The sequence below is a fragment of the Oncorhynchus keta genome, chromosome 8, assembly GCF_023373465.1.
Source record: "Oncorhynchus keta strain PuntledgeMale-10-30-2019 chromosome 8, Oket_V2, whole genome shotgun sequence".
Classification (NCBI taxonomy): Eukaryota; Metazoa; Chordata; class Actinopteri; order Salmoniformes; family Salmonidae; genus Oncorhynchus; species Oncorhynchus keta.
In genome coordinates, this window is record NC_068428.1 from 7,096,161 (window position 1) to 7,119,959 (window position 23,799).

General features: G+C 42.1%; 1 protein-coding gene across 2 annotated transcripts in view; it reads right to left on the reverse strand.

Moving 5' to 3' along the window:
- Positions 1-23,799, reverse strand: part of LOC118386584 (glutamate receptor ionotropic, kainate 2-like) — a 212,647-nt gene that overhangs the window by 117,627 nt on the left and 71,221 nt on the right. Inside the window, exon 6 of one of the 2 annotated variants that reach the window (XM_052523418.1) lies at positions 17,879-18,052. The exons of the other annotated variant lie outside the window; for it this stretch is intronic. Within the exon in view, the coding sequence (XP_052379378.1) occupies positions 17,879-18,052 (174 nt within the window). The remainder of the gene's footprint in view (positions 1-17,878; positions 18,053-23,799) is intronic. 2 annotated transcript variants of the gene reach the window in all.

A 23,799-nucleotide genomic window follows, 5' to 3' on the forward strand; every position in this document is an offset into this window, starting at 1 on the left:
GTTGGAATATTCACAATAAACAATATGTCTACCGATATTTATGTTATTATAGCTGGAATGAAGAAAAACACTTTTTTTATGGATTGTGCTTAAAATATCCGTACAAAGACACTCAAAGTTGAGTTCCTAATTTTGAGGAAAGAACATTAATGTAAGCACCACATAACATTTAGGAGCACCAGAAAACAAGATATTATTATGGAAAAACTATGTTACTCTAGGGAAAGGAGAATAAACTGCACCGATTCCAGCAAAACAATGACATAGGACACATTTGAAATGTATTGGTATTCAGCTATGTTTTTATCAATTGTATTGCTATAGCCACGGAAATCTGGTAGTTGAAAGGAAAAACATCAATCACAAAATGTGTCCCTGGCACAGCGTTAGCCTTTTTTTGCCTTTACCTCCTTATCTCACCTCATTTGCTCACATCATATATAGACTTGTTTATACTGTATTATTGACTGTATGTTTGTTTTACTCAATGTGTAACTCTGTGTCGTTGTATGTGTCGAACTGCTTTGCTTTATCTTGGCCAGGTCCCAATTGTAAATGAGAACTTGTTCTCAACTTGCCTACCTGGTTAAATAAAGGTGAAATAAAAAATATAAAAAATATATATAAAAGACGAGCTGGCACAGAGAGACAGGAAACACAGGGATAAATACACTGGGGAAAACAAGCAACACCTGGAGGGGGTGAAGACAATCACAAGGACAGATGAAACAGATCAGGGTGTGACACCCCCTTTTTTAGGGCAATGTGAACTCAAAGCTCCCCAGGTTCGCTTGTCATTAGTCCTACACCACACAATAGACTACTGTAACACCATGTCCCGTGCCATAACCCCTCACATTGGTATCACAAAAGAGAAAAGATGATGATGTGCCGGTTCTCAGAACAAACGTGTGTGGTTTTTAGTTCGAGGTGATTTGTTTGTAATATGTGATCTATAGGCTAAGAGCGCTTCATAAGCTGTTTATTCCATTGTCGGGTTTGAATAGTGTGAGAAGACAACATATTTGGCAAGACTAACAGCAGGGTAAAAAAAAAAATTCTAGCTCTTAAAGGGGCAGTAGCCTACATTTGATGTTGAATTTTAATGTTATTTAGTCTTCTGCTATTTATTTATTATTACCAATAATATTCACATTTTAAAACCTCTTGGGGCTAGGGGGCAGAATGTTCACTTTTGGATAAATAGCGTGCCCAATTTCAACTTCCTGCTTCTCATGCCAAGAATATAAGATATGCATATTATTCATAGATTTTGATAGAAAACACTCAAACTGTTTGAATCATGTCTGTGAGTATAACAGAACTTATGTAGCAGGCAAAACCCCAGGGGCTAACTGTTCAGATTTTTTTTTTTGCCTCTCTCTGTTCCCTTATTTGTCATTGCCAAGGGACATTTCTTAGGAACCTGTTTTCAGTTCCTACCGCTTCCACTGGATGTCACCAGTCTTTGGAATTTGGTTGAGGTTATTCCGTTGTGCAATGAAGAAGTAGGCGAATTAGGAACTGGGTAACACTTTTGTGAGATGCGCAAGACGTGAAAAGCAGGGCTGGTTTGTTTTCATTCCTGTATTGAACCCAGATTGCCCCGTCTACAATTTGAACGATTATTAACGTTTAAAAATACCTAAAGTTGTATTACAAAAGTAGTTTGAAATATTTTGGCAAAGTTTATAGGCAACTTTTTTGTAAGCTGTGTTTTTCTGGATCAAACGCACTTTATAAATGGACCTTTTGGATATATATGGATGGAATTAATTGAACAAAGGACTGTCCCCTGACCTTAGAGAGCCGTTTTATTTATCTATTTGGTGAGGTCATGGTGTGATGTGGGGTGGGCATTCTAGGTTTTGTATTTCTTTAGTTTTGGCCAAGGGTGGTTCTCAATCAGAGGCAGTTGTTTATCTCTGATAGGGAATCATAGTTAGCCTGTTTTCCCACCTATGTTGTGGGGTCTTGTTTTTTGTTAGCTCTGTGAAGCCTGCAGAACGTGACGTTCGTTATTCTTTTTTGTTGTTTTTGTTTGGTGTTCTGAGTAATTAAAGAATCATGAACACTTAGCACCCTGCACCTTGGTCTCCTTCTGACGACAAACGTTACAACACCTGATTTCGCGGGCTTCACTAAAGGACACAAACATTAACATTACCACAGAGTTCTCAGCATGGCACTTGCGTTACATTTGGGCATAGCATCCATTGTTTGTCATGACACCCTACCCTACCATGACACTTTATGTAACAGTATATGGCCAGTGCTCATTTAAAGTACTACTTAAGTAGTTTTTATGGGTATCTGTACTTTACTTTACTATTTATATTTTTGACAACTTTTACTTCACCACATTCCTAAAGGAAATAATGTACTTTTTACGCCATACATTTTCCCTGACATCCAAAAGTACACCCAAAACATTTTTAATGTTTAGCAGGACAGGAAAATGGTCCAATTCATGCACTTTTCAAGATAACATCCCCTGTCATTCCTACTGCCTCTGATCTCGCAGACTCACTTAACAAAAATGCATTGTTTGTAAATGTTGGTGTGTGCCCCTGGCTCTCCGCCAAAAAACAGAACATTAGCTTAATATAAGGAATTTAAAATTATTTTCTACTTTTGATACTTAAGTATATTTCAAACCAAATACTTTTAGACTTGCTCAAGTAGTATTTTACTGAGTGTCTTTCACTTTTACTTGAGTCATTTTCTATTAAGGTATCTTTACTTTTACTCAAGTATGACATCTGGGTACTTTTTCCACTTCTGGGTTCATGGTGATTCCCTCTTCCCTCCAACTGGTGTAGATGTGTTGGGTCACTGGTAATATGTCAGAATATAAACAATGCAGTTATTCACTCCGCAAGGCAATCAAACACGCTAAATGTCAGTATAGAGACAAAGTGGAGTCGCAATTCAACGGCTCAGACACGAGACATATGTGGCAGGGAATACAGACAATCACGGACTACAAAAGGAAAACCAGCCACATCGCAGAGACCGACGTCTTGCTTCTGGACAGGCTAAACACATTCTTCGCACACTTTGAGGATAACACAGTGCCACCGACCCGGCCCACTACCAAGTACTGGGGGCTCTCCTTCTCCGTGGCCGATGTGAGTAGAACATTTAAACGTGTTAACCCTCGCAAGCCTGCCGGCGCAGACGGCATCCCTAGCCGCATCCTCAGAGCATGCGCAGACCAGCTGGTTGGTGTGTTTACGGGCATAGTCAATCTCTCCCTATCCCAGTCTGCTGTCCCCACATGCTCAAGATGGCCAACATTGTTCCTTTACCCAAGAAGGCAAATGTACCTGAACTTAATGACTATCGCCTGTAGCACTCACCTCTGTAATCATGAAGTGCTTTGAAAAACTAGTCAAGGACCATATCACCTCTTCCTTACCTGACACCCTAGACCCACTTCAATTTGCTTACCGCCCCAATAGATCCATAGACGATGCAATCGCAAGCACTCTGCACACTGCCATATCCCCATCTGGACAAGAGGAATACCTATGTAAGAATGCTGTTTATTGACTATAGCTCAGCAATCAACACCATAGTACCCTCCAAGCTCATCATTAAGCTCGATGCCCTGGGTCTGAACCCTGCCCTGTGCAACTGGGTCCAGGACTTCCTGACGTCCGCCCCCAGGTGGTGAAGGTAGGAAAAGTCACCTCCACTCCACTGATCTTCAACACTGCGGCCCCACAAGAGTGCTTGCTCAGCCCTCTCCTGTACTCCCTGTTCACCAATGACTGCATGGCCAAGCACGCCTCCAACTCAATCATTAAGTTTGCAGACAACACAACAGTAGTAGGCTTGATTATCAACGATGATGAGACAGCCTACAGGGAGGAGGTAAGGGCTCTGAGAGTGTGGTGCCTGGAAAACAACCCCTCACTCAACGTCAACAAAACAAAGGAGGTGATCGTGGACTTCAGGAAACAGCAGAGGGTTCACCCCCCATCTACATCGACAGGACCGCAGTGGAGAAGGTGGAAAGCTTCAAGGTTATTGGGGTACACATCACTGACATACTGAAATGGACCACCCACACATACAGTGTGGTGAAGAAGGCGCAACAGAGCCTCTTCAACCTCAGGAGGCTAAGGCTCTCCTTGGTGGTGCGGTCAGCCCAGCGCATTACCGGGGGCAAACTACCCGCCCTCCAGGACACCTACAGCACCCGATGTCACAGGAAGGCCAAAAAGATCATCAAGGACATCAACCACCCTAGCCACTGCCTGTTAACCCTGCTGTTCATCCAAAAGGCAAGGTCAGTACAGGTGCATCAAAACTGGGTAAAGCATAAATTTAGCATCAGCAAAATGACTGGAAGTCTAAAGGAAGAGCTTGCATGCTAGCAATTGCTATAATGCTAGTTAGAAATGTCCTTCAAATTCAACGCAGAGACATAAAATGGTATCCACTAGTTCATTTGACTCTGGGGAAGTAGATAAACGGTTTCATTGCCAAAATCCCAAAATATCCCTTTAACACTAATGACATCATTGGTGACCTGCTATCCACCCTGACTCACCAGCTAGCTACTGCCTCGGAGGGAAGTGAGTGTACACTCAACACCATATATTTCTTTGTACTGGGGAAATGTAAACAAGTGAGTGTGTGACAGGTTAACGGAAATATTCATAGCCTGTTATACATTAAAAAGTATTAGTAAGTTCATAGTATGTGAGGATCTTAAAATAGGTTAAAAAGAAGATGCATTCAGTATTAGTTGATAGAGATAACATTCATATAATTGTGTTAAAGTTCAAATCTTTCAAAGGGTACGAATTGTGAGAGTAATGTGTAAACGTTATATTGATTACTTTATTTTGTGGTGCCTAAAAGTGTTAATCTGTGATCTATGAAATGCTCTTGATCTATGATCTGGAGATCGATTGCTCTGGTCTCCACCCATATTCCTGGGGAAATCGCGGTCTTTTCTCATTGAACTAAAAGTTGAATTGAGAAAACAATACCGTATCACTCTCGTGATTATTTCTCCCCTGTTTTCAGGTACTTTATTGATGATAAAAGAAGAGTCATTTAAATGTAATAACTCGCTAACGTTAAGAGTGTTTAAGGTGTGTCTTAGTAACATCTTGAGGAAGTTAGAGTTAACTTCTTCGAGATAGAGGCCGCTCTTTTAATTTTTGGATAAAAAAGGTTCCCGTTTTAAACAAGATATTTTGCCACAAAAAGATACTCGACTATGCATGTAATTGACAGCTTTGGAAAGAAAAAACTCTGACGTTTCCAAAACTGCAAAGATATTATCTGTGAGTGCCCCAGAACTAATGCTACAGGCGAAACCAAGATGAAATTTCATACAGGAAATGGTCCAGATTTTGAATGCCCTGTGTTCCAATGTCTCCTTATATGGCTGTGAATGCGCCAGGAATGAGCCTGCACTTTCTGTCATTTCCCCAAGGTGTCTGCAGCATTGTGACGTATTTGTAGGCATATCATTGGAAGATTGACCATAAGAGACTACATTTACCAGGTGTCCGCCCGGTGTCCTCCGTCAAAATTATTGCGTAATCTCCAGGTCCATGCGCGTTCCATTTTCTTCAGAAGAGAAACCCAACTGCCACGAATGATTTATCGTCGATAGATGTGAAAAACACCTTGAGGATTGATTCTAAACAACGTTTGCCATGTTTCTGTCGATATTATGGAGTTAATTTGGAAAAAAGTTTGCGTTGTAATGACTTAATTTTCGGGTTTTTTCTTACCCAAACGTGATGAACAAAACGGAGCAATTTGTCCTACACAAATAATCTTTTTGGAAAAACTGAACATTTGCTATCTAACTGAGAGTCTCCTCATTGAAAACATCTGAAGTTCTTCAAAGGTAAATTATTTTATTTGAATGCTTTTCTTGTTTTTGTGAAAATGTTGCATGCTATGCTAAATGATAGGCTTAATGCTATGCTAGGCTATCAATACTCTTACACAAATACTTGTTTAGCTATGGTTCAAAAGCATATTTTGAAAATCTGAGATGACAGTGTTGTTAACAAAAGGCTAAGCTTGAGAGCAAATATATTTATTTCATTTCATTTGTGATTTTCATGAATAGTTAACATTGCGTTATGGTAATGAGCTTGAGGCTATAAATAGGATCCCGGATACGGGATTGCTCGTCGCAACAGAGAGTAATATTAGCCCTGCTCGGTTGTAGTGAAGAATAGCATCGTACTGAGAGTAGCTGCCATTTTATGTCGATTAGAATGAACATGTGCGTTGTTAATAAGATATTTTGCTGTGTTATTTGTATAATGGTTTTTCTGTTGTTTTGTAATGTGTTACTTTTGTAAAATTATTGAACTAAAAGTTGAATTGAGAATACACCGTATCACTCTCGTGATTATTTCTCCCCTGTTTTCAGGGGCGTAACAAGTGCATAGAAGAGGAAGGAAGGGGAAAAGTGGCTCATTATAATAATATGGGGATTATTATTATTGGAAGATGTTTGGTAAATATCGCTGTCCCCTTAGCATATATACAGTAGCTCCTGGACAAGTAGTGTTATGAAAACGAGGGGAACAGTTTTCCTAATAAGTAGAATTGTGTCTGGTTTACCTATTTCTATGCACACAGCATACCAAACATTTAGAACACCTCCCATACATTGAATTGCACCACCCCTTTTATATACGACCACATACACTGAGTGTAAAAAAAACATTAAGCCCGCCATGGACTCAAAAAGAAGTAGTCTGTCACACGCTGGCCATAGAGGTTTTTATTCTCTATTTTGGTTAGGCCAGGGTAACTAGGGTGGGATTCTAGTTTTTTTTCTTTCTATGTTGGTGACGTTCCCAATCAGAGGCAGCTGTCTATCGTTGTCTCTGATTGGGGATCATATATAAGTTGTCCTTTTTCGTTTGGGTTTTGTGGGTAGTTGTTTTCTGTTTAGTGTCTGCACCTGACAGAACTGTTTCGGTTTTCCCTGTTATTTTGTTCGAGTGTTTTGAGTATTACATTTATCATGAACACTTACGACGCTGCGATTTGGTCCACTCCTTCATCCCATGACGATCATTACAGAAACTCCAATGCTTCCCACAGTTGTCAAGTTGGCTGGATGTCCTTTTGGGTTGTGGACCATTGTTGATACACAAAAGGAACTGTTGAGTGTGAAAAGCTCAGCAGCACTGCAGTTCTTGACACAAACCTACTATCGTTTGTCTTGCCCATTCACCCTCTGAATGTCCCACATACACAATCCATGTTTTAGTTGTATCAAGACTTAAACAATGATTCTTTAACCTGTCTCCTCTCCTTCATCTACACTGATTGAAATGGATTTAAACAATGATTATTTAACCTGTCTCCTCTCCTTCATCTACACTGATTGAAGTGGATTTAAACAATGATTCTTTAACCTGTCTCCTATCCATCTACACTGATTGAAGTGGATTTAAACAATGATTCTTTAACCTGTCTCCTCTCCATCTACACTGATTGAAGTGGATTTAAACAATGCTTCTTTAACCTGTCTCCTCTCCTTCATCTACACTGATTGAAGTGGATTTAAACAATGATTCTTTAACCTGTCTCCTCTCCTTCATCTACACTGATTGAAGTGGATTTAAACAATGATTCTTTAACCTGTCTCCTCTCCTTCATCTACACTGATTGAAGTGGATTTAAACAATGATTCTTTAACCTGTCTCCTCTCCTTCATCTACACTGATTTGAAGTGGAATTAACAAGTGATAACAATAAGGGATCATAGCTTTCACCTTGATTCACCTGGTCAGTCTTTGTCATGGAAAGAGCAGGTGTTCTTAATGTTTTGTATACTCAGTATATATTTTGTGACAGTGATATTTCTTGACAATCTTCGTTATGAGAAAAATATTATCTAGTTTATCAATTTCTATGTCTATTCTAGAATAGTTATTTCTAAACATGTCACTGTACATTTCCTTGCAGAGACTTGATGGTTCTCTCGTAAGTACATCATAATTACATAGTAAGTAAATATAAAGAGTCGAATATTCTCTAGGTCTTATCTATTTCTACCCCTATTCTATTTCCAAACATGTCACGTGACATTTCCTTGCTGAGGCTTGATGGTTCTCTAAGTACATACAGTACTGTAGCATGCTGTTTTTCTGACCATCAAAAGGCCGTTGATGTGACGTAAATCTTATGATGAATGTGAATTATGGAGAATGTCAGAGCTGTTTCAGATAAGAGAGAAGACGAGAGCTCTCTCTCCATTGGCTCTGGTAGATTGTTTCGGCGGGAAACAGCCCCGGGGTGACAGGAAGTATTTTTGTGGGGGGGGGACAAAAATCACCCTTTTTCTCTTCTCCCCTTCTTTTGCTTAATTCTCTTTCATTCTCTCACTACCTGTCTCTTGCTCTCTCTCTCTTCTTCTCTCCCTCCCTTTCTCTACCCAGTCTCTATCTCCCTTCCCACTTTATTTCTCTCTCCCCCATCCTCTCTCTCTTTTTAACTGAGCTCAAGGCTGAATGTGAGAGCGTGTGGATGAGAAGGCCATCTCCTTTTCTGTTGCATAATCCCTTCATCACATTGTATTTCCACATGCCGTAACAGAGCAGCCCATCGCGTTTGCTTACTCAAATTAGTTCTTCCCTTTTACTTACATTTTTACATTTTACATTTTGCTTATATGATGCATAGGGAATCAAGGATAAGCAGCCCCTTCATTGAGCAACCCAGGGGGGAAAAAACAATCTGTTACCTGGAAGAATGAGAGGAAGAGCGCAAAAGAGAGAGAAGAGAATAAAATAATAAATTTTGATAGACTGAGATTAAGAGAGAGAAGAAGAGGGAGAGCACTTTGTGAGGGAGAGTGAATCGAAGATCGGCATTGAGGAACAGAGCTCATGTGTTTTTTCGTTTGCTCGCTTGTTCATTCATTCGACTGAGTTAGACAAAGGGGCTTGCCAGATTTCAGAGCTCGTTTCCAGTCCCTTCCGGGGACAGTGTGTTATTTGGCAGTGATGCCCACTTCCGCGGCCTTTGTCCAATTAGCATTATGCTGCTCAGCCTGTCTCTGATTAAGAGGGCATTTAACCATGCAACCTCCCTTCCATGCTAGCTTAGCGAAGTTAGCAGGTGCTTAAATCAAATCAAATAAATGTTTATGTGTCAGATGTGCCGAATACAGCAGGTATGCTTACTAACAGTGAAATGCTTACTTACAAGCCCTTAACCAACAATGCAGTTTAAAAATTAATACCTAAAAAAAATACAAATAACAAATAAAAGTAACATATTTCAGTCTGTGCTAGCAAAACAGTCCTGTAGCTTAATATCTGCTTCATCTGACCACTTCTTTATTGACTGAGTCACTGGTGCTTCCTGCTTTCATTTTTGCTTGTAAGCAGGAATCAGGAGGATAGAATTATGGTCATATTTGCCAAATGGAGGGCGAGGGAGAGCTTTGTAAGTGTCTCTGTGTGTGGAGTAAAGGTGGGAGCGGCGCCTAGGAGCGGCACCTCTGGATGAGCGTTTTCCTGTTTTCTTATGGCGATATACAGCTCATTGAGTGCGGTCTTAGTGCCAGCATCGGTCTGTGGTGGCATGTAGACAGCTACGAAAAATACAGATGAAAATTCTAGGTATATGGTGCGGTCTACTGCTTACCGTGAGATACACTACCTCACGCGAGCAAAACCTTGAGTCTTCCTTAGATATTGTGCACCAGCTGTTGTTTACAAATATACATAGACCGCCACCCCTTGTCTTACCAGAGGCTGCTGTTCTATCCTGCCGACAGTGTATAACCCACCAGTTGTACGATATTCATGTTGTCGTTCAGCCATGACTCGGTGAAACATAAGATATTACAGTTTTTAATGTCCCTTTGGTAGTTTAATCTTGCTTGTAGGTCATCAATTTTATTTTCCAATTATCGCATGTTTGCCAATAGAACAGATGGCAGTGGGGGTTTACTCACTCACCTACGAATTCTCAGAAGGCAGCCCAACCTCCGCCCCCTTTACTTCTGTCTTCTCTTCTCGCAAATGATGAGGATTTGGGCCCAGGAAAGCAGTATACTCGTCTCTATTGGACTCGTCAGAGTCACTGTCCATGACAATGATAACACTGGCTGCTCCAATGGGTGGTGAGAGAAGAAAGGGAATGCATTCAGTTGCACAACTGAATGCATTCAACCGAAATGTCTTCCACATTTAACCCAACCCCTCTGAATCAGAGAGGTGCGGGAGGCTGCTTTAATCGATGTCCGCATCATAGTCGACCATGGAGCAGTTGGTTGTTGGGGGTTAACTGTCTTGCAGGAGGGCAGAACAACAGATGTTTGCACCTTGCCGGCATGGGGATTCAAACCAGCGACCTTTCCGTTACTGGTCCAACGCTCTTAACCGCTAAGGCGAGAGGGATGGAAGAAGAAGAGGGTCAGGTCTGTCAGTGGGTGATTGTGTGCTTCTGAGCTGATGATGGCTCTAGGCCAGTCGCTGTAGACCTAACACACACGACCACTCTTCTTTAAACAAGCAGGATGACTCTCCTCATATAGTCTTTTTGAGATTTCTGTGTGTGTGAAGCAAGGGGGGATGCTAAGGATTCTCTCTGATACTCTATTTTTTAACACCTTTTTGCTTTGACTAAGGTCTCTCTCGCTGTGTTCTCTGTCACACAAAGGTTCTCTGGAGTGAGGTGCGTGTGCCGCCAATAACGTTGATGCTCTGCCAAGCCCAGCTGGTGGCGCCCAGCACAGGGCAGAGTGTGTCTGCACTCCGCAGTCATTCGCTTTAAAAGGAGCCACCTCACAGGAACCGTAATGGCCGCAAAGAACCCCGCCAGTCCAGCTAAAAGATCCAAAGCACACATCACAGGAACCGTAATGGCCGCAGAGAACCCCGCCAGTCCAGCTAAAAGATCCAACGCACACATCACAGGAACCGTAATGGCCGCAGAGAACCCCGCCAGTCCAGCTAAAAGATCCAAAGCACACATCACAGGAACCGTAATGGTCGCAAAGAACACCGCCAGTCCAGCTAAAAGATCCAAAGCACACATCACAGGAACCGTAATGGCCACAGAGAACCCCGCCAGTCCAGCTAAAAGATCCAAAGCACACATCACAGGAACCGTAATGGCCACAAAGAACCCTGCCAGCCCAGCTAAAAGGTCCAAAGCACACATCACAGTCCGCAAAGCTGTCGCTTGTTTTCTAGCCTGACAGGGGGTGGGCTTGGGTCGGACTCAGATCAACCGAGTGTGGGTTGCCATGGCAACGGGAGTGCTCCGTTACATTTCCCCATTCAGTAAACTGTTGCTGCATGAGGGCCCAAGGCCTTGCACGGAAGGATGGAGAGTATGGAAGCCAGAATCTAGCCATGTAAGTTCCAGGAAGGGTAGGGTATGTGCCAAGTCCTTCCCCCCCAAGGACACCTCGTGCTGGGGGAACATCTACCCCTGCTTGGCATTGAGTAGTTGTAAAACCCAGTATATCCCATCTCCTCCTCTTCTTCCTCCCTCACCAAACTATGGTGGATTAATTTGCAATTTTTCTTCAGCAATATTTTGTCAGCAATCTACCTCCATATCTAACCTCCAGCTTGTTTCAGGTTAACGCTGCTAATCAGAGCGTGACTGCGGCTGTAGCTGTGGCTGTCATATAGAGCAGGTTCCTCCATCTCTCACTGTGTGGGTGGTTCTCCTTCCCTCCTTTTCCTCTGGTCCCAGCAGGGCTTGTTAATACTGGGAGGAGAGCTTGTTCTCCCCAGCTAGCGCCCTCCCTCCTGCCATCTGTGTTTACTGTACTGGAGGCACTGGATGAGGCGCTATAGCTGTAGTTTCTCTATACTCTGGTGGAACGCACACAGTCACAAAAAGGAGGGATGTTTACTCTATCGTGTTGTGTCAATGACATTTTTACAGTCATTGGCCAATGCAATGTATGTGTGTGCTAAATTTGACAATGCCTTTGACAGGTTTATATAGGTGTGGTGTGGCCAGGTGTGGTTTTATTGTAGTCATTCAGCCTGTTAAGCGTTTCACCTCGTTTGCATGGTGCACATGTCTGTGTTGTTTAGCTACACTGTGACTTTAGGATCGAGAGCACTGAGGAACACTAACAGTTGCTGTAGGATGAAGTATACACACATATACAGTACAAACACACACACATATACAGGCACACACACACATTCACCAACACATACCTGCATTCATAAAACACACACAAACACCCACGCAAAACACACAAGTTGGTTTAATTCGTATCCCTACCTGCATGCATGTGCACGCACACATGCACACAGACACACACATGCAAGCGCGCACACACACACACACACACACACACACACACACACACACACACACACACACACACACACACACACACACACACACACACACACACACGAGTTGGTGTAATTATGATCCCTGCTCTTATTATGCATTCATACATGTCATAAATATGAAAACATGACAATCTGCCAAACAAAGTGTGTGTATGCTCTAATTCGCTTTTGTGTGTGGGCTTCTTGACCTGGCTGAGGGAAACACACAGTATACACACAGTTTATTATACAGAGTTTATTCACACACTGTTGGACTAACCCAGAGAACTCAGCATTCATGTGATTATACAGTATAAACTGCATCAATTCAGGGGCAAGTATAGTGAGCCAAACACTGCATGCATATCTGCATGTTTTACTGAGACTGAAACAGAATGAGGAGGACGTCTATAGTCAGTCTATCAATCAGCCATGACACCACAAGGTGACTCTGGGATGGTGTTGTCCTGGCAACCATCTGCTACAAAACTCTGTATTCTGGACATGGAACAAGATAAGCTAGGGATACTTTGGAAGGTCATATAAGTTTGTTCTGTACATTTCCTTCGGTTCGTTCCTAATTTACTGATTCCCTTCAAGATGACAGAAGGCTACTGGCCACACACTAGAAAGTGCTACTGATTTTAAAACACCTTTTCCAATCCTATTCCTATTTTTTTTTTTTTTGGGGGTAAAATATATAACACTGAAAGGATGTTATTTCCAAGGACCGAACAAAGAAAAAATAGGTAGATGTTTATATTTTTGAAAGGTTTGGATTTGGGTTGGATAGAGCAGTATTGTTGTTGTGTCTTAAATGTTGTGTGTATATTATGGTGTGTGATTACCATTACTGTGTGATCCTGCATATTGGCAAGAATTGTCAAAATAATTGCTGGAGAAAAAAATGAAAAAAACTCCGTAGTCAGAAAGAGTTAAGATTAGTATTCCTGCAACATCATTGTTAAAAAAAAAAAAATATATATCTCTGAGAAATTAAGCTAAATGATCACGCCCAAACTGGCCATTTTAATTCATAGGATTCATATACTTTTTTCCAACAATGAGTAAGGAATCCACAGAAATGGTGAAAAGCCACCCGCGAACCCTCCAAACCAATTCCAACCAATGGTGGAAAAAGTACCTGTCACGCCCTGACCTTAGAGAGACTTTTATTCTCTAATTTGGTTAGGTCGGGGTGTGACTAGGGTGGGTACTCTAGTTTTTGTATTTCTATGTTGGCCTGGTATGGTTCCCAATCAGAGGCAGCTGTCTATCGTTGTCTCTGATTGGGGGATCATATTTAGGCAGCCTTTCCCCACTGTGTGTAGTTGCCTGTGAGCACTGCATGAGCGTTCCGGTTCGCTTGCTGTTTATGTGAGTTTCCAAATCACGCTGCACGTTGGTCTGAGTATATTTCCAGTTTGTGCGACGAGCAGTACCCTTCTTTTCTTCTAAAGATAACTTACAAGAAAATGACTCAAGTAAAAGTCACCCAGTAAAATACTAATGTACTTAAGTATCAAAAGTAAAAGTAAATCATTTAAAATGCCTTTTATTAAGCAAATCAGACAACACAATTTTCTTTTTTATTTACAGATAGCCAGGGCCACAGTTCAATTTACAAACAAAGCATTTGTTTTTAGTGAGTCTGCCAGATCAGAGGCAGTAAGGATGACCAGGGACGTTCTCTTGATAAGTGCATGAATTGGAGAATTTTCCTGCCCTGCCAAGCATTCAAAATGTAATGAGTACTTTTGGGTGTCAGGGAAAATGTATAGAGTAAAAAGTACATTATTTTCTTTAGGAATGTAGTGGAGTAAACATAAAAGTTGTCAAATATATATAGTATAAGTAAAGTAGAGATCAATGGCAACCCATCATTCAGCCCCACATTTTTAGCAATAAAAAAAATAATATATATATATTTTTTTGGGGGGGGGGTTGCCTGTTTTGCATGTTATTTTGGCATTAATACGTGTCACATATCAGTTGGCAAACAATGTAAAAAAAAAAAAATATATATATATATATATATCATTGAGTTATTAAAGCCGGATACAAATACGGTTTCTTTTTTTGTTTTCTTGAGGGAGGCAGCTCCAAAATGCAGGAGTTACAGGTCTGTGAGAGCCAGAAATCTTGCTTGTTTGTAGGTGACCAAATACTTATTTTCCACCATAATTTGCAAATAAAATCATTAAAAATCCTAAAATTTGATTTTCAGCTTTTTTTCTTCTCATTTCAATATCTGTCAGTCAGTTGAAGTGTACCTACGATGAACATTACAGGCCTTCATGTTTTTAAGTGGGAGAACTTGCACAATTGGTGGCTGAAAAATTATTTCTTGCCCCACTGCACTATAGGTGTTTGTTTTTGTGAAAGGGAAGACTGATTTTTGGGCTGTCTCGTGGCCTGACATCCACTTATCTGATGTCCATCGGTCAACTTCAATCGGCAGATCGGAAGGCCAGCATAAGTAGATGCGGTCAGACCAGGCCCGCCTCAGCCCTTGCCAGACCGACCCTCACAGCATAAAACCAGACCCATTTTGCTGGATCCAATCAGACCTGGTACAAACATCTCAAAGATGATCAATGCCCAGAAACAGGATGCACTTGAGCTCAATTTCATGATGCAGTCTCCATGTATTTTTAAATCATACTTTGCACATGTAGGAGCATTAGCCCAGTGCTCTCCCTACAAGATTTAAAGTCAGAGGGGATATTCCCAGCTCATTCCCATTAGAGCTGACACAGGCATGGGTCATCTGCAGCTATTTGTTAATGGAGTGAGCTGAGACTTTTCTTCATCCAGGTCACTGGCTAACAGCTCTCCCGTGTGAGCAGAGCAGACTGAGCATTTGACAGACCTCGCTAAAGTTGCTAGATGCTGGGGCGGAAACTGGGAGAGCAGTGTCCCTCTGACTTTAAATCTTGTAAAACGGAGACTCGAAATTGAGCTCAAGTGCATCCTGCAGAGCTCAGTCCACCTGGATGAAGCTCACGCCAAAGGAGTATGATTTTGCAGGGGACCGAGAGTGGCTGCCAATGCTCCATGTTTTATGGGTGTGCAAAGGAAGCCTTGGTGTTGTTTCTGTTGCAGGGTTGCCGTGGGCTGCCATTAGAGCAGTGGGGGCAGAAGTGTCAAAAAGGCCTGCCATTGGGATGGGAGTTCTAGAGTAGGGAGGGTAACATCAAACCTAGCCTGGGAAGGAGGGATTTTATTTGTGGGGATAAGTAGCACTGTGGCTCACAGACCTCAACTCTCAGTATATGAGTGCTGATTATGAGAATGATACATGGTATATCAGTATAAAATACACCTGTCCACAACCTCAAACAGTCACACTCCAAACTCCACTATGGCCAAGACCAAAGAGCTGTCAAAGGACACCAGAAACAAAATTGTAGACCTGCACCTGGCTGGGAAGACTTAATCTGCAATAGGTAAGCAGCTTGGTTTGAAGAAATCAACTGTGGGAGCAATTATTAGGAAATGGAAGACATACAAGACCACGCAAGATCTCACCCCGTGGGGTCAAAATGATCACAAGAACAGTGAGCAAAAATCCCAGAACCACACGGGGGGACCTAGTGAATGACCTTCAGAGAGCTGGGACCAAAGTAACAAAGCCTACCATCAGCTAGGGCATTGAAGATGAAACGTGGCTGGGTCTTTCAGCATGGCAATGAACCCAAACACAGCGCCCGGGCAACGAAGGAGTGCCTTAAGAAGCATTTCAAGGTCCTGGAGTGTCCTAGCCAGTCTCCAGATCTCAACCCCATAGAAAATCTTTGGAGGGAGTTGAAAGTCTGTGTTGCCCAGCAACAGCGCCAAAACATCACTGCTCTAAAGGAGATCTGCATGGAGGAATGGGCCAAAATACCAGCAACAGTGTAGACTTACAGAAAACGTTTGACCTCTGTCATTGACAACAAAAGGGTATATAAAAAAGTATTCATATAAACGTTTGTTATTGACCAAATACTTATTTTCCACTTAAGTAGGAGAGCTTGCACAATTGGTGGCTGACTAAATAGTTTTTTTGCCCCACTGTATGTAGTGTCCGAACGGTTTGGCTTGACGACCCCCATAAGCGTGTCAAAAATAAGGGGTTAAATACATGTAAAAAAATAAAACAAAGAATCCAAATCTTTCTTATCTCTCAGATATAAGAGACACTTCAGAACAAACATTGTTTAGATTTTTGTTTCTCCATGTAGTGAATCTGTTATTCAATGCATTTGTATGGGCTAATAGCGCCCTATTTTTTTTTGTTATTTCTCTGCTACATGTGGAAATTACCACAATGTTCCCACCCTCAATTGCTTAATATGGATTAGCAGCCCGCGTCAGCCTTCGAGAATGAACCTAAACAATACTTTTTGCTCTAGGATAGGAATTACTCTAAATAGGTGTGGCAACTTTAATCCTTGCATACATGAATAACAGCGTTGTTGTTTTTTCTTGGGTATAAGTCCTAGGGGAATTGCTTTAGGGGTGGTATGCTTCCTTATGTGGCAATGGGTCTTTCTCTGGCAAGACATCAGAGCAGATTCCCGAATGAATGACCCGAATGAATGCAGCTAAATGTGCATTGGATAAGCTTGAAAGGATACTTGTAGAGCCTACAGTGTCTTTGCTTTGAATAAGCATACAGACAGTGTTTTGACATGCATGTGCTCTAGTTTAGGGGTTGCAGCTTCCATGAAAAACAGAGAACTACAGTATGACATGATATCACATTGCACAACCATAAGTAAGCAGGATCAGGGTAAGACTCAATTCCAGTTCACAAGCATACATTTCAGTTTCTGACACTGAGTTATTGCTTTCTGCTTCTGCATCTCTAAAGATTCACCATGGATCTACTGCCATCCTATACCCAGACAGAGGAAAGAGATACCAAACAGAAAAACACAGGCACACATCTCCCCAGGGACTTCATATCATGCTAGCGAGATTAAGTAATTGGCGGTTTCAGACAAATAAATAGAGAAAGACCTTGAATGACCATGCCTGGGCTCCACTTCTTTTTTTCTCTTTCAAATTACCTCACCTGGCTTTTGTGGATGGCACCCCGAAAAAAAAAGTAGAGCCCATCATTACCGTCCAATTTTCTCTCTCTCCTTACACTGACAGATTGTCATATTTTGGCAGGGTTCCCAGCGGATAGAGGAGGCAGGTGAAGGAGTGCAGATAAACGTCCATTACCATCCACATCGTCTCATTACAGCGCATTTAGACCCAGGAGCTTCAGCCCCAAAGCTCCAGACAGGATTACTTCCCAACCTTGGTGCCCTCCCAGAGAGCCTCTCACCTGGACTAAAGCCCTGGCTATCCTGCCCTGTTACTCATAAAAGTAACTCTCTCCTTACATTGTCATATTTCACATTTCATAGAAACTGACCATTCCATACACAATGGCTTTACAAAGTGTGTGTACTAGAAAAATCCCATAAATGTAGCAATATAATTTGATTAAGTACCGCAGTAAACATGTTTGTGCATGCACAGCATAACAGAGCCATGAGCAGTTTGAACCGTACCGTCATGAATCCGTCCAGGAGGCCCGAGTCCGCTTTGGGTGGGGCTTGAAGGCGTTCCATGGACCACTTCTCGATGATCGATGACACCTGAGAGTTTTCAGTGTTTAAGATCCGGAAACCCGTCAGGTTGACTCCGCTGTACCGATACGGCTCCATATCCAAAGCAAAAAGATCCTAAAATACAAAAATAGCCCGATTCATGCTTGATACTTCATTATTTTTATATAAAAAGGACAAGTCAACAGTTTGGACACACCAACTCATTTCAGGGTTTTTCTTTATTTGAACTATTTTTTATATTATAGAATAAGTCAAAATATATTTTATTTTGAGATTCTACAAAGTAGCCACCCTTTGCCTTGATGACAGCTTTGCACACTCTTTGGAATTCTCTCAACCAGTCACCTGGAATGCATTTCAATTAAGGTGTGCCTTGTTAAAAGTTCATTTGTGGAATTTCTTTCCTAATGCGTTTGAGCCAATCAGTTGTGTTGAGACAAGGTAGGGGTGGTATAAAGAAATAGCCCTATTTGGTAAAAGACCAAGTCCATATTATGGCAAGAACAGCTCAAATAAGCAAAACGAAACAAAATCCATCATTACATTAAAACATGCATGTCAGTCAATGCGGAAGATTTCAAGAAATCTTCAAGTTTCTTCAAGTTCAGTCGCAAAAAAACATCAAGCGCTATGATGAAACTGGCTCTCATGCAGTGGGGACCCGTCATTCAGAGCAGGTGGGTCAGTGCCACCCTTTGCCTTGATTACAACTTTGCACACTCTTGGCATTCTCTCAACCAGCTTCATGAGGAATGCAATACAAATGTCTTGAAGGAGTTCCCACATATACTGAGCACTTGTGGGCTGCTTTCCTTCACTCTGCGGTCCAACTCATCCCATCTCAATTGGGTTGAGGTCGGGTGATCTTGGAGGCCAGGTCATCTGATGCTGCACTCCATCTCTCTCCTTCTTGGTCAAATAGACCTTACACAGCCTAGAAGTGTGTTTTGGGTCATTGTCCTGTTGAAAAAAAAACGATAGTCCCACTAAACTCAAACCAGATGGGATGGCGTGTCGCTGCAGAATGCTGTGGTAGCTATGCTGGTTGAGTGTGCCTTGAATTCTAAATAAATCACAGAAAGTGTCATCAGCAAAGCACCCCCACACCTCCTCCTCCATGCTCCCTGATGGGAACCACACGTGGAGATCATCCGTTCACCAACTCTGCGTCTCACAAAGACATGGCGGCTGGAACCAAAAATCAGAGGTCCTCAACTGGCAGCTTCATTTAATAGTACCTGCAAGTCACAACGTCAACACTGAAGGAGCGACTCCGGGATGCTGGACTTCTAGGCAAAGTTCCTCTGTCCAATGTCCATGTTCTTTTGCCCATGTAAATCTTTTATTTTTATTGGCCAGTGTGAGATATGGCTTTTCCTTTGCAACTCATCCTTCATCCAGCATCCCGGAGTCGCCTCTTCACTGTTGACGTTGAGACTGGTGTTCTATTTAATAAAGCTGCCAATTGAGGACTTGTGTGGCATCTGTTTCTCAAACTAGACACTAATGTACCTGTCCTCTTGCTCATTTGTGCACTGGGGACTCCCACTCCCCTTTCTATTCTGGTTAGGGCCAGTTTGTAAAGTGAGTAGTACACGATCTTCAGTTTCTTGTCAATTTCTCGCATGGAATAGCCTTCATTTCTCAGAACAAGAATGGACTGAAGAGTTTCAGAAGAAAGTTATTTGTTTCTAGCCATTTTGAGCCTGTAGTCAAACACACAAATGCTAATTCTCCAGATACTCAACTAGTTTAAAGGGCAGTTTAATTGCTTCTTTAATCATTCATTGCAAAAGGGTTTTCTAATTAGCCTTTTAAAATGATAAACTTGGATTAGCTAACACAATGTTCCATTGGAACACAGGAGTGATGGGGGCCTCTGTACGCCTATGTAGATACTCCATTAAAGATCATCGGTTTCCAGCTACAATAGTCATTTACAACATTAACAATGTCTACACTGTATTTCTGATCAATTTGCTTTTCTTTCAAAAACAAGGACATTTTTAAGTGACCCAAAACTTTTGAACGGTAGTGTATATATATATATATATATATATATATATATATATATATATATATATATATATATATATATATATATATATATATATATATATATACACACATACGGATTCAGACCCCTATTTTTTTTTACATTACAGCCTTATTCTAAAATTGAAATTAGAATTTTCCCTCATCAATCTACACACAATACCCCATAATGGAAAAGCAAAAACAGGTATTTAGAAATAGCAAATGTATTAAAATTAAAAACAGAAATACCTTATTTACATAAGAGCTCAGGTGCATCCTGTTTCCATTGATCATCACTGAGATGTTTCTACAACTTGGAGTCCAACTGTGGTAAATTCAGTTGATTGGACGTGATTTGGAAAGACACACACTTATGTTATTTAAATGGACAAAACAAATGGCTTTTCTTTCAAGAAGGACTTTTCTATGTGGCACCATACTTTGAACAATGGTGTACATATTCACACCAGAAGCCGTGGATTAAAGGCAAAATCAACATCGAGCTAAAGGCTAGAGCTGCCGCTTTCAAGGAGCGGGACCCTAATCCGGACACTTATTTGAAATCCCGCTATGCTCTCAGACAAACCATCAAACAAGCAAAGTGTCAATGCAGGATTAAGATTGAATCCTACTACACCGGCTCTGACATTGTGGGATGTGGCAGGGCTTGAAAACTATTACAGACTAAAAATGGAAACCCAGACACGAGCTGCCCAGTGATGTGAGCCTACCAGATGAGCTAAATACCTTTTATGCATGCTTCGAGGCAAGCAACACTGAAGCATGCATGAGTACACCAGTTGTTCTGGACGACTGTGTGATAACGCAAGACCTTTAAACAGGTCAACATTCATAAAGTCACAGGGGCAGACAAATGACCAGGACATGTTCTCAAAGCATGCGCTGAGAAACTGGCAAGTGTCTTCACTTTTCAATCTCTCCCTGACCGAGTCTGTAATACCTAAATGTTTCAAGCATACCACTATTGCCCCTGTGCCCAAGGAAGGAAGGAAACCTGCCTAAATGATCACTGCCCCATAGCACGCACGTCAGTAGCCATTAAGTGCTTTGAAAGGCTGGTCATGGTCCTCATCAACAGCATCCTCCCGGATACCCTAGACACACTCCAATTCGCATACCGCCCCAACAGATCCACAGATGACGCAATATCAATCGCACTGCACACTGCCCTTTCCCAACTGGACATATGCAACACATGTGAGAATGCTGTTCATTGACTACAGCGTTCAACATCAGTGCCCACAAAGCTGATCACTAAGCTAAGGACCCCAGGTGGGGGCGCCACACCAAACTGGAAGTCTTCCGACTAGCTTGGAAGGACGGTACCGTGCAGTACCGAAGAGCCCTTACTGCTGCTCGATCGTCCTATTTTTCTAACTTAATTGAGGAAAATAAGAACAATCCAAAATTCCTTTTTGATACTGTGGCAAAGTTAACTAAAAAGCAGCATTCCCCAAGAGAGGATGACTTTCACTTTAGCAGTGATAAATTCATGAACTTCTTTGAGGAAAAGATTATGATTATTAGAAAGCAAATTACGGACTCCTCTTTAAACCTGCGTATTCCTCCAAACCTCAGTTGTCCTGAGTCTGCACAACTCTGCCAGGACCTAGGATCAAGAGAGACGCTCAAGTGTTTTAGTACTATATCTCTTGACACAATGATGAAAATAATCATGGCCTCTAAACCTTCAAGCTGTATACTGGACCCTATTCCAACTAAACTACTGAAAGAGCTGCTTCCTGTGCTTGGCCCTCCTATGTTGAACATAATAAACGGCTCTCTATCCACTGGATGTGTACCAAACTCACTAAAAGTGGCAGTAATAAAGCCTCTCTTGAAAAAGCCAAACCTTGACCCAGAAAATATAAAAAACTATCGGCCTATATCGAATCTTCCATTCCTCTCAAAGATTTTAGAGAAGGCTGTTGCGCAACAACTCACTGCCTTCCTGAAGACAAACAATGTATACGAAATGCTTCAGTCTGGTTTTAGACCCCATCATAGCACTGAGACGGCACTTGTGAAGGTGGTAAATGACATTTTAATGGCATCGGACCGAGGCTCTGCATCTGTCCTTGTGCTCCTAGACCTTAGTGTCTGCTTTTGATACCATCGATCACCACATTCTTTTGGAGAGATTGGAAACCCAAATTGGTCTACACGGACATGTTCTGGCCTGGTTTAGGTCTTATCTGTCGGAAAGATATCAGTTTGTCTCTGTGAATGGTTTGTCCTCTGACAAATCAACTGTAAATTTCGGTGTTCCTCAAGGTTCTGTTTTAGGACCACTATTGTTTTCACTATATATTTTACCTCTTGGGGATGTTATTCGAAAACATAATGTAAATTTTCACTGCTATGCGGATGACACACAGCTGTACATTTCAATGAAACATGGTGAAGCCCCAAAATTGCCCTCGCTAGAAGCATGTGTTTCAGACATAAGGAAGTGGATGGCTGCAAACTTTCTACTATTAAACTCGGACAAAACAGAGATGCTTGTTCTAGGTCCCAGAAACAAAGAGATCTTCTGTTGAATCTGACAATTAATCTTAATGGTTGTACAGTCGTCTCAAATAAAACTGTGAAGGACCTCGGCGTTACTCTGGACCCTGATCTCTCTTTTGAAGAACATATCAAGACCATTTCGAGGACAGCTTTTTTTTCCATCTACGTAACATTGCAAAAATCAGAAACTTTCTGTCCAAAAATGATGCAGAAAAATTAATCCATGCTTTTGTCACTTCTAGGTTAGACTACTGCAATGCTCTATTTTCCGGCTACCCGGATAAAGCACTAAATAAACTTCAGTTAGTGCTAAATACGGCTGCTAGAATCCTGACTAGAACCAAAAAATTTGATCATATTACTCCAGTGCTAGCCTCTCTACACTGGCTTCCTGTCAAAGCAAGGGCTGATTTCAAGGTTTTACTGCTAACCTACAAAGCATTACATGGGCTTGCTCCTACCTACCTCTCTGATTTGGTCCTGCCGTACATACCTACACGTACGCTACGGTCACAAGACGCAGAGCCTCCTAATTGTCCCTAGAATTTCTAAGCAAACAGCTGGAGGCAGGGCTTTCTCCTATAGAGCTCCATTTTTATGGAACGGTCTGCCTACCCATGTCAGAGACGCAAACTCGGTCTCAACCTTTAAGTCTTTACTGAAGACTCATCTCTTCAGTGGGTCATATGATTGAGTGTAGTCTGGCCCAGGAGTGGGAAGGTGAACGGAAAGGCTCTGGAGCAACGAACCGCCCTTGCTGTCTCTGCCTGGCCGGTTCCCCTCTTTCCACTGGGATTCTCTGCCTCTAACCCTGTTACGGGGCTGAGTCACTGGCTTGCTGGGGCTCTCTCGTGCCGTCCCTGGGGGTGCGTCACCTGGGTGGGTTGATTCACTGTTGTGGTCGGCCTGTCTGGGTTGCCCCCCTTGGGCTGTACCGTGGCGGAGATCTTTGTGGGCTATACTGGCCTTGTCTCAGGATGGTAAGTTGGTGGTTGAAGATATCCCTCTAGTGGGTGGGGGCTGTGCTTTGGCAAAGTGGGTGGGGTTATATCCTTCCTGTTTGGCCCTGTCCGGGGGTGTCCCACCTGGCCATGCTGCTGCTCCAGTTTCAACTGGCCTGGGCCCTAGGACCATGTCCCAGGACTACCTGACATGATGACTCCTTGCTGTCCCCAGTCCACCTGGCCATGCTGCTGCTCCAGTTTCAACTGTTCTGCCTTACTATTATTCAACCATGCTGGTCATTTATGAACATTTGAACATCTTGGCCACGTTCTGTTATAATCTCCACC